The sequence below is a fragment of the Alexandromys fortis genome, unplaced genomic scaffold, assembly GCF_014885135.2.
Source record: "Alexandromys fortis isolate MF-2015 unplaced genomic scaffold, M_Fortis_MF-2015_v1.1 scaffold_9, whole genome shotgun sequence".
In the NCBI taxonomy this organism is placed as follows: domain Eukaryota; kingdom Metazoa; phylum Chordata; class Mammalia; order Rodentia; family Cricetidae; genus Alexandromys; species Alexandromys fortis.
Genome location: NW_026067892.1, coordinates 5245340 through 5256884, shown reverse-complemented (window position 1 = coordinate 5256884; position 11545 = coordinate 5245340). Strand labels below are relative to the sequence as shown.

The following is an 11545-nucleotide window of genomic DNA, read 5'->3' as shown; positions in this document are numbered from 1 at the left end:
GCTCAGGTTTAAGCAAGGAGGGAAAACCATCCCTGCAGCATCAAGGGCACGTCCAGGAGTGTGGTGTGGAGAGAGAGATGCATTCCTGGGGCAGAGTCAGGGGTGTGTAGTGGCAAAACAGCAAGCCTTCCTGAAGCGTCCTGGGACAGGTGTAGGCTTGTTGAATGGGGACTTATCAAACCCGTACCCACAGCCTCTGGGTCAGGTTAAGGGATGTCCCCCACATTAGAGGGAGATGACCTGTCCTGGTGGCATGCGGGGGAAGATTTTGGTATCTAATGGGGAGGGAACTTGGCCCTGTTCTTAAGTCCTCCTGCGTGCAAAACACACATTTCTGAGCCGTGGTGTCTTAGGGTTTCTACTGCTACAGTGAAACAAAAAGCAAGTCCTGACCAAAAAGCAAGTTAGGGAGGAAAGGATTGATCTGGCTTACACTTCCATATCACTGTTCATCATCGAAGGAAGTAAGCACAGGAACTGAAGCAGGGCAGGAACCTGGAGACAGGAGCTGATGCAAAGGTCATGGAGGGAGCTGCTTACTGGCTTGCTCCTCATAGTTTGTTCAGGCTGCTTTCTTAAAGCACACTGGACCACCAGCCCATGGATGGCAACACACACCATAAGCATCAACCACTAATTAAGAAAAGGCCTTATAGCAAGGTGGTGGCAGAGGCAGGCGGACTTCTCTGTCAACCTGGTCAACAGACCTAGTTCCAGGATAAGGAGCCAGAGCTACACAGAGAAACCCCATTTTGAAAATAACCACCCCACCCTCACCTTATATGCCTGCCTACAACCTTATCTTATGGAGATGTTTTCTTTTTTTTTTTTTTAATATTTATTTATTTTGTATACAATATTCTGTCTGTGTGTATGCCTGCAAGGCAGAAGAGGGCACCAGACCCCATTACAGATGGTGTGAGCCACCAAGTGGTTGCTGGGACTTGAACTCAGGACCTTTGGAAGAGCAGCCCCTGGAGACGTTTTCTTAATTTCTTTTTTATTATTTTAATTTTTAATTTATTTATTTTGGATTTTCGAGACAGGGTTTGTCTGTGTGGCCCTTGCTATTTGTTCTGGAACTCGTTCTGTAGACCAGGCTGGCCTCGAACCTGGAAGTCCACCTGCCTCTGTCTCCCAAGTGCTGAATGATTAAATGCACCCCCCCCCATAGAGATATTTTCTCTATTGATGTTTCCTCCTCTCAGATGACTTTAGCTTGTGTCAAGTTGACATAAAGCCACCTGGCACCAGCACAAGTGGGGACATACTAATCCCACAAGAAAGAAGTCGCCTTCCGAGTGCTGGGATTAAAGGCATGCACCACTACTGCTGGCTTAGAAGTCTTTTTTTTAATTATTATTTTTTTATTTTACATACCCATACCCACCAGTTTCCCCTCCCTCCTCTCCTCCCGTTCCCTCCCCCACCTCCCTTCTATTCCCTCCTCCATTCCCTCTCCCCTTCCTTCTGTCCCCTCCTCCCCACCTCCATTCCTCCATCTCCATTCAAGAAAAAAAAAAGTCTTAACAGCTGTGCTAACTTTAGGGACATTCAAAACCCTAGGTCATCAAACACATATTCTGTAGATTCATTAGCACCTTAAGGGAATTATTAGATTAGAATACTCCTTCGAACTTTGGTTATTGATCCCCCCCCCCCTCCCCGTAGCACAGGCAAGACTGTCCCTTGCTTTGTAGCCAGGCTGGTTTTGGACTCCCTCTATCACCCAAGTGCTGGGACTACAGGCGTGTACCACGACACCCCGCTTCAGTCTTTGGTTATTTCGTACCTCAGTTACCCGGCCAAAATAGTTCTTCAGTGAATACAAAAATACATCTCTCAATACAGAAGTGCTTTGGGCCAAGGGGCGATGTTCTGCTGGCAACTGCACGGTTTCTCACCAAGAGGATGAGGGTTTGGCTGTAGTATCCTCTCCCTGAACAGAAAAGGATGGACTCTGTATGTTTTGACACCCAGGCCTCATTTTGCAGTTGCCAAATTTGAACCACGACGGAAGCGGAAGAGCTTCAATACAGTCGGGTCAACCTTATCCCTGGACCCGGAGACCGGAAACCAAGAGTGCGACGCGAACTTGGCGAAATTTGAACCTCGCGGCTTTCCGTCGGGTCCCAGCCGCTCTTCGTTCCCGCGCTTTCTAGCGTGTTAGCGTGTACTAGAGCTTCACAAAAGAGCAGAGGCCTTGACCATGGCCATGAGTGGGGGCGAGGCGTCCGATATTGATGAAGCCTGCCGGGTCAGTGGGATGGTTCTGGGTCCTGCATGAGGGAGCTGCTGACACTCGCTCCCCTCAGGGCCAGGCCCTGTGGCTGTGAGGCGGCTCAGGGCAGGCGGCACCAGGGTGAACCAGGGCGGGCAACTCGAGGCGCGCTTCCTGAGCCTCTGAAGGCCTCAAGTCTAGTTAAGAAGCGGCGGTCAGGGTCTCAGGCCGAGAGTTTTTGGGAGAACCAGGGCTGTGTACTCAGTCATGGGGCCCTGCCCTTGGTGACTCAGCGAAGAGAGGGAAGAGAGGGCCTCTCCTGTGTGACGGCCTTGGGTGGTGGCGGTGAATGTTAGGGGTCACAGAGGCCGCGTGCAGCCCGCAGCGATGCCATCCCGGGGCGGCTCAGCCTGGACACGTACATTGTAGGCGTTTTCTTTGGCTTTTAGCCTCGTGTACGCGGTTTTTCCCCTCCAGTATTTACACTCGCTCTTCCACTGTGTCCCTGCGAACGCTTGGGTAAAATCATCTTTCAGCCTCAGTTTCTTTCTTTCTTTTTTTTTAAATATTTATTTATTATGTATACAATATTCTGTCTGTATGTCTGCAGGCCAGAAGAGGGCACCAGACCTCATTACAGATGGTTGTGAGCCACCATGTGGTTGCCGGGAATTGAACTCAGGACCTTTGGAAGAGCAGGCAATGCTCTTAACCACTGAGCCATCTCTCCAGCCCCAGCCTCAGTTTCTTGAAAAGCTGGGAATATAGGTGTGCATCACCACCCTTGTCTCTCTGTATATAAAACCCGTGTGTACCCACATACACATACGCAGCACACCTATATCCAGACACACACACACACCCCTATATCCAGACGTGTAATAGAAGATGCATCAGGTGCCGGGGATGGTGGAATAGGCTTGTAACCCCATTACTAGGGAGGCAGAGGCAAGCACATTGTTTCAAAGTTAAGGCCAGCATAGTTTACAAAATTCCAGAACAGTCAGGGATACGTAATGAGACCACCCCCCCCCCCAAAATTGAACACACATGTGCACACACACGAAAGTACATATGTAGACATGCTTGTGAGGTAATTAGGAATGTAAGAGGCTTGAAAGAAAAGGAAGCAAGTTGCCTTGGGTGCCAGTTCTGGTCACCTGAAGAGAGAGATTGTGATGTTAAGATGTACTTGTTCTTTTTAGTGCCTAGAACCCAAAGAAGAATATGTGAAAGTCAGAAGGAAGGACCTGGAACAGCTGACGACCGAAGTGATGCAGATGCGGGACTTCTTACCCAGACTACTAAACGCGGAGTTAACGGAAAGTTTGCAGAGCTTGAAGAGTGTAGAAAAAAGTGAGTCCTACCTCATGTATGTAGCTTGTCTACATGTATGTGGGCAAGGGAGCTAGTTTCCAGTGCTGAGCTAAGTTCAGGTCGCTAGGACTTCTTGTCCATTCAGACTTTTGGCGTTTGAGCAGTATATATCAAATACGAGTCCAGGACCCTGTTACATTTCTTGGAGGTATTTAGAGATCCAGTCAGCATGTTCCCGACTGGGTCTAGACTGCAATTAAATCTGTCTTTGGTGGTCACAGCTAATTTTCCACGTCACATTTGGTAACTTGATCAAAGTTAGATCACAGATGTTTGCTTGTGTTCCTGACCTTCCCATCTATCTCTGGTGATGTCCTCTCGGTCTCCTTTGTTCCTTTACCTTTCTCGAGAGCCTTTAGACAGTGCAGGCTCTTGAGGCTCAGCCTCGCCCACTTTCACCGTAGCCTCCAGGGCAGTTTGATGCTCACACATAGCTTTAGTTACCATTGGATGCTGGTGATAGCTTTAGTCACCATTGGATGCTGGTGGCTGCTGGATGCATCTGTGTCTCCAGCGTCTGCCTTGCCCCTGCTTGTCATCTTTTCCCACTTGTTCTGTTACCATTCAGACTCTGAATGTCTGTCCTGACCTAGTCAGGAACAGATCTGAATTTGACAAGATACACATGATCATATGGCAGAGGAATTGGGAGGCCTCTATCAGACCTTGGGGGCAGGGTTTGAATTTGGTGGTTTGGAAATGAAGCAGTGTTTTTGTTAGAGATGGCTTCACTATATATCCTGGGCTATCCTTGAATTCTCTTTGGAGCCCAGGCTGGCCTCAAACTGTAGATATTCTTGTTTCTGTCTAGGTGTTCAAACAGTGTTTTGACAGCTCATGGCAAGGTGGAAATGTGTGTAAAGAGCCAACTAGAGTTTGAATGTGAAGTGGACCCAGGTCTTGTTTGCCTGTAAACAATGAAGTTCAAATAAATGTAAAACACTGTTTATACATACCTTACCCACACCTTTGAGGCTAGTGAGGAGTTAGGCTGTTTCTGTGTCACTGAAACTCTTCAGGGCAGGTCATGGTTTTTTCTTTCTGAAGTGGGGAGTTTTCAACATAAATTTGATGAATAAGAAGTGAGCAGTCACTCCAAGAAAGGAGCCCTGTGACACTTTGCAGTTAATGGTGGAGACACTGTTTTCTGTTTACTTGGCAGCTGGCTCTGTCTGTGCCCACTGTTCCTGCCTGACAAATGGCAGGCCATATTTTCACTTAGCAATCTCTACTTTCTTCTGTCTGACATATGTTTCCCTTGTGTTTTTTTCTCATTGGCCTGCCTTGGTCTTCTCAGAGAACAGCCCTAGATCAGACCCCTTGGAGTTCTCCCTTTCTGCAGCAAGTTCTGTATGTTCTTCCTGGGAGATGCGCTGTGACTATATTAGGCTGTCTCCATCTCTACTGCTCGCGTGGGATCCTTGTACTTTGCCGTCTCTAGGCAGTGTCTGCTATTCCCAGTCTGGGTCATTTTTGTCTGATTTTATCAAATAGCTGCTCTTTGTCCTTAGGATAAAGACCAACTAGCAAACTGCTGCTACCCTGGGACCTAAACAGATCTTACAATAGCTGTGAAGCCGTTGTATTGCTGGGTAAGCCTCATCCAGAGTGGCTATGTACTCTGAATGCCCAGACATGAGCTCTATGTTAGGCATGGCTCCTGTGCTTTTCCTCCTGGGAGGTCACTATAAAATTTCAATTTAGGCTTACCCTGACTACCTTCGCTTTTCTGACTGAGGTGTGGTTGAAGAGATGGCCTTCTAGAGCACCCTTTACCTAGTTTTCTCTCTCAAATTCTCTTTTTCCCTCCCTCCCTCCCTTCTCCCTTCCTCCCTTCTTCCTCCCTCCCTCTTTCCCTCCCTCCCTCCCTTCCTTCCTTATTTCTTTTTTTGAGGCAGGGTTTCACTGGGGTAGCCCTGACCAGTCTGGGATTCTCTATGTAGTTCAGGCTGGCCTTTCACTCACAGAGATCCACCTGCCTTCCTGAGTGCCTGAGTTGATGAGATTAGTATCAGATAGTATGGGGAACTTGGTTCTGAGCTATCGGGATAGTTGCCTTTGAGAGCTGGGTAGGTAAGTAGTGGTTTGAAAAGCTACTGATCGGTGTCTTGCCTAAGCGTCTTTGAAGAGTCAACACTGAAGAAAAGACAGTTTCTTTTTTAAAAAAATTATGGCCGGGTGGTGGTGGCGCACTCCTTTAATTCCAGCACTTGGGAGGGAGAGGCAGGAGGATCTCTGTGAGTTCGAGGCCAGCCTGGTCTACAACAGCTAGTTCCAGGACAGGCATCAAAGGTACAGAGAAACTCTGTCTTGAAAAAACCCAAATAAATAAATAAATAAATAATGAATTTATGTATGTGAGTTTTTTGCCTGCATGCATGTGTGTATATCGTATGTGCCATGCCTGAGGAACTTAGAAGAGGATGTCAGATCCTCTGTTACTGGAGTTACAGACAGTTGTGAATTGCCATAAGGGTGTTGAGAATTGAACCCAGATCCTTTGAAAGAGCAGCTAGTGCTCTTAACCTCTGAGTCAACTTTCTCTCTCCCAAAGCACAGATCCTTTTCTTTAGAAGGGAAAAAAAGATGTGTGAAAGTCACAAATGGGAATAAGGATCAGTTGTGACTTAGCAGCTGGTTTTCCTGCCTTTGAAAGACTTGAGTATAGCACAAGTAAAGATGGTAAATATGGGGTGTTTATAGAGGATGGGCGGGGGTGTAGCTGAGGTGAGAGGCACTTGGAGCTTCTCAATGGACCGATACCAAGATGCTGATCACGTGATGCTTTCAGGGGGAATGGTTTGTAGAGTATGAGTTTGAAAGGTTGGTTGGGTGGAGGGACGAACTGAGGGTGTTTCTTGAGGCAAGTCTCAGGTTCCATTGTACTCTGTGTGGATGGGATAGGAGGAACATGAGAAAACAGGATGGGCTCTGGTGATGAAGTGAAGGCACAGCCTTCTGAGTTAGGATCAGGAGTGATGGGAATGAGGAGGGCAGGACATCTGTGTCCTGCATGGTGACCAGCACTTCATTATGTGTCCTGGGACTTTAAGGCTACACTAAGGACATCAAAGTACAGTAGAGCACTTGCCTGGTTACATACAGGGTACAGAGTAAGATCCCTAGGACTATGCTACCCACCCCTGAAAGTCTCATAGGACAGTACTTCTCAACCTCCCTAATGCTGCGACCCTTTAATACAGTTCCTCATGTTGTGATAATCCCCAACCATAAAGTTATTTTCAGTGCTACTTCATAACTGTAATTTTGCTACTGCTGTGAGTCATAATGTAAATATCTATGTATTTATTTATTTATTTATTTATTTATTTATTTATTTATTATGTATACAATATTCTGTCTGTGTGTATGTCTACAGGCCAGAAGAGGACACCAGACCTCATTACAGATGGTTGTGAGCCACCATGTGGTTGCTGGGAATTGAACTTTGGAAGAGCAGGCAATGCTCTTAACCTCTGAGCCATCTCTCCAGCCCAATATCTATGTTTTCTGATGGTTTTAGGTGACCCCTGTGAAAGGATTGTTCAACCCCCAAAGGGGTTGCAACCCACAGGTTGAGACCTGCTCCTAGCATGTGGCAAATTTGAGATGACTCAATCCTTCTAAAGGGCTTGTATGGTACCTGCATTGTAGGAATCTTGAAACTCCTTGTGCTCCTGGTGTAATGGAGAGCGCATTCTGGCAGATTCTCAGCCCAGCAGCTTCAGTTGTGACTAAGGCGCCATCACATAGTGAACTTGGAATAGCTTTGACTTGGGGTTTGCCAAATTGGAAAGCGCATAAATATAAAATACTCCCATGAAAACATTATCAGCACTCTTGAGTATTGAGCATTGGAGGAACATTCTTGTTTAGAAAGTCCTGCGCTGCTGTTTATCATGTTGAGATCGCAACTGAGAGTGAGATAGGGAACGAGAACACTGGGGCTTTCAGTAACCATGTCAGACCATCCAGATAATAGGTCAGAGTCCATGACTGCAATGGTCTATAGTATTCTGTCAGGTGCCCTCAGTTGTCTTTGGGTAGTACTGTAAAGGGTTGCCTGCTGGCACCTGGGTCCTGGGCAGAACCAGCCTCAAGGAGCAGAGCCTTAGGAGGATAGGGAGCTTGTTTGGCAGTTCTAGCAGGGGAGCTACTTATGTGTCCTTGACAGAAGAATGGTCCTTCTTAATCAGGTAAGGTTGTCCTCTTTAACTGGTTGTTTGGTTTAGGAAGGGATGCACACGGACTGTTGAGGAAGGAGATTCCTGCCCAACGAGACAGACAACCCTTATGAAGAGTGGGACAGAATGCCAAAGCCACATTGCCCTTACATCCAAGAGTCTATTGATTCAAAATGGGACAGATGATTGGGGTTTTTTAATACTACTAGAACAGCTTGTGAGCTTGGGCTCTTGGTTTGTGAGGGCTCTCTACTGGTTACTTGAAGGAATCCACAATTACACGAGATAGTTGTAATCCTAGGGAACAAGGATAATGAAAAGAAACATAAACAATGACAGTGTAAGGGGAAGTATGTCACAGGTGCCACATTACCACAGAAAGCTGCCAGACTTCCAAGGGGGATAGGGTGGGGCAAGTCAAAGGCTGCTTATGAAGGAGTAGACTTAGAAGACAGTTAAAGGCATCCTAGAAGTAGTTTATTAAAGAGAGATTGCACAGCATTTGGCCTTGTAGGCAAATGGATTTCAGTTTAGCATGTTGGAAAATGCAGGTCATGCTTGTGCAGTTGGCCCTTCCTTTAGCTGTGGATTGACTAGACTAAAGTGGTGTTCAGCAGGTGAGTTACGTGGTAGACCTTCTGTGGACCACTGTATTCGTCTGTGAACCTGAGATATTTAACAGCTGCCCTTTGGTTGGGAGTGACCCAGATCTGAGTCTTTAGTTTGGGAGCCCTTGAGCCACTGTAACCGCTTATTTCTGGGAACCTTGTAGGAAGCAGAATCAGTCATTCTGGGGATGGTCGTTTGCTTTGGAAAACCATGTGAGTGGGAATGCCTACAAAGCACTGACAATTGATGGGACCCTGGCAAGTTGCCGAAGTATCTGTCAGGTGTTTCCCCAGGTCCTTAGCCTGGGACTTTGAAGAAAGGTTTTCACAGAGGTAAAATGAGGCCTGTTGGGCCTTATCCAATATGACATTCTTGTCAGGAGAATTTTGATCACAGTTGTGGAGTGAGGTATATGTGAAAATATAGGGAGGCTAGAAAGGGAAGACTGCGTCCCCCATTAGAGAATGCTGGGCAGAAAGAGGCAAGGAACAATTAATGCCGAGGTTTCACAGGGAGCTTGGCCCTGCCAATACCTGGACTTTTGGCTTGGAAGTCCTCAACCTTGGGAGACATACATTTCAGCTGTTCTAAGCTACCCAACTCATACTTTATTCCACGTGCTAGGAAGTGAGTACACCACCCAAATCTCAGCTCAAAGTAAAGATGGAGCGTGTCAGTGTTGCACCCACTTTTTTTCTGAACATGCCAGAGTGAAGGAAAGAAAAAGGTGATGGTTATTTAAGTATTTTTTTTTTCAGACAGCTGTTTCACATGAGTGGAAAAACTGACAACTTGTTATAAACATGCCGGGACCCCAGGGTAATTTTAACTCCTTTATCTATGCTCCGGAAACCCTGCTTTTCACTGACATCTCTCCTCCCTCTCTCCCAACAGTCATTCTCCTGTTACCAAAACGGTTGAAGTTAGGTCCTGGTAGTACAGGCACTTGGGGCCTGACAATTGCATGCCGTTGAGGTAGGTTGCCAGCAATGCTCTCATCTGGCCACAAGGCGGCGGCCTGACATAACTGATACCCCTGGTGTGCCATAGTTTTGTGAGCAAGGGCTTAGAATTTTCTGGGGTTCCATATTGTCACAAGGGCCTTGTTAAGCCTGTAGAAAATTCACATAAAACTACACAGAGAAGATTTTACCATAGTGAAAACATTGAGAGGTTAAAATTAATTCCTATATATTTTTACGTGACAAGATTTGTAGAGATTTAATTACCCTCTTCCTTTCAGGTGTGTTCAAGTAGCATAGTTCAATAATAGAAGCAGACTTTAAGAATTAGCTGCAAAGAGAAAAATCTAAACTATTGATAATTTATTATTTAGTTTCTGTCTAGTTATGTATTTTATAGTCATAGGTATGTATTTTATAGTTACATGAATGTACATAGTCATATATTGTACATATGTGTAAGTAACATTCAGCATGGTTACATGTTTAGTGATGTTATTTTTAAGGCATAAAGCTGGCTCACTGGTTTCTTGGATGGTCTTGATTATTGGACAAAGTAGAGTTCATGTAGTATGACATATCTGAAAAGTCAGAGAAGAAAGCTCTGACATGGGGAGAATAAATAGCCCAGTGCAGCTTGCATGCTTCTAGGAAATATGAGTGGGAGCTTGCCAGCCCAGTTTCACAATCTCCAACTTGTCTTTGACCTTTGGGTCTAATCTTCCTTCTTGGACAAGGTCTCAAGGAAATGTAGACACTCTCCTTGTTCCTTTCTCCAGAACAGTTGGGCTGCCAAGCAGCTCTAGGCAATCCCTTTTTTTTTTTGTGTGTGTGTGTAAGTGTTCCCTTGCCTTCTCTGACCTCAGGAACACAAAGCCCTTCCCCTTCCTTTACAAGCACTTCATTGACCATCCTTGATTGTGGAGAATGTGTGGTCTTCTATATGTTCTTAGAGGTGTGCTCCCTTACCCAGTCCCATTTCCCTCCATTCATACTCCGTCATTGCTGTAGCTAAGCTTTCTGACCCACTGTGTTCCTTTCCTGTTGCTGGTGATGAGAGCTAAGACTGTTGACTTGAAGTAGTTGGTTTTAAAGTGAGATTTTCATAGAGTCTCACCCAGGAACCTTGTTAAAAATGTAACTTCTTTGGGCTGTAGAGATGGTTCAGTGGTTGAGAATACTTGCTGCTTTTGCAGAGGACTAGATGCCTGGTAGCCCACAACTGTTTGTAACTCAGGTTCCAGAGGATCTGACACCCTCTTCTGTCCTCCATTGGCCTCAGACATGCACATGGTACAGATACACACACACACATACATACATTCATACATACATACATACATACATACATACATACACACACATGCAGGCAAAACACACAGTTTAAGAAAAGATTTATTTACCTTTTATGTGAATATGTGAGTACCTGAATGTATGTATGTGTACCACATTCATGCTTGGTGCTTAGGCGTCCAGAAGAGGGAGTCAGAGATCCAGTCAGTTGTAAACTGCCATGTGGGTGCTTGGAACAAAAGTCTGCAAGAGCAGCTAGTGTTCTTAACCATTGAGCCATCTTTCCAGTTCCCACATATAATTTTTTTTTAAGATTTATCTATTTATTGTGTATATAATGTTCTGCCTGCACATATCCCCGTGGGCCAGAAGAGGGTACCAGATCTCATTACAGATGACTATGGGCCACCATGTGGTCCCTGGGAATTGAACTCAGGACCTCTGGAAGAACAACCAGTGCTCTTAACCTCTGAGCCATTTCTCCAGCCTCTTATATACAAATCTTAAAAAAAGAAATTCCAGCACTTGGGGTGGGTGGGGAAGTAGAGGCTGGTGGATCTCTGTGAGTTCAAGGCCAACGTGGTCTACAACAACCAGTTCCAGGACAGCTAGGGCTGTTACACAGAGAAACCCTGTCTCTCAAAAACAAACAAAACAAAACAAAATGTAAATTCTCTTTACCCCTAATGGCAGTTCCTGGCTACAGGGGAAGAGGAGTAATTTTCTTAGTGGTGTAGTCACTGGTGAGTTGCCCATGTTCCATGTTCATGCAGTACCGTTTAAACTCAGAAGATCACAGACAAAAACACCCAATCAAAACAGTAGCAACAAAGACATGAGAGCAGGTAGAGACTTCTTGACTATAAGGCCATCATCAGGAGTGGAATGGGCACGAGAAT

General features: G+C 45.7%; 1 protein-coding gene across 1 annotated transcript in view; it reads left to right on the top strand.

Annotated features, from left to right (window-relative positions):
• The first annotated feature begins 1728 nt into the window (after positions 1-1728).
• Hsf2bp (heat shock transcription factor 2 binding protein) overlaps positions 1729-11545 on the top strand; it is a 65781-nt gene continuing 55964 nt past the window's right edge. The window contains exons 1-2 of the mRNA XM_050141665.1: positions 1729-2257; positions 3427-3577. Coding sequence (XP_049997622.1) covers positions 2210-2257; positions 3427-3577 — 199 coding nt within the window. The 5' untranslated portion in view covers positions 1729-2209. The remainder of the gene's footprint in view (positions 2258-3426; positions 3578-11545) is intronic.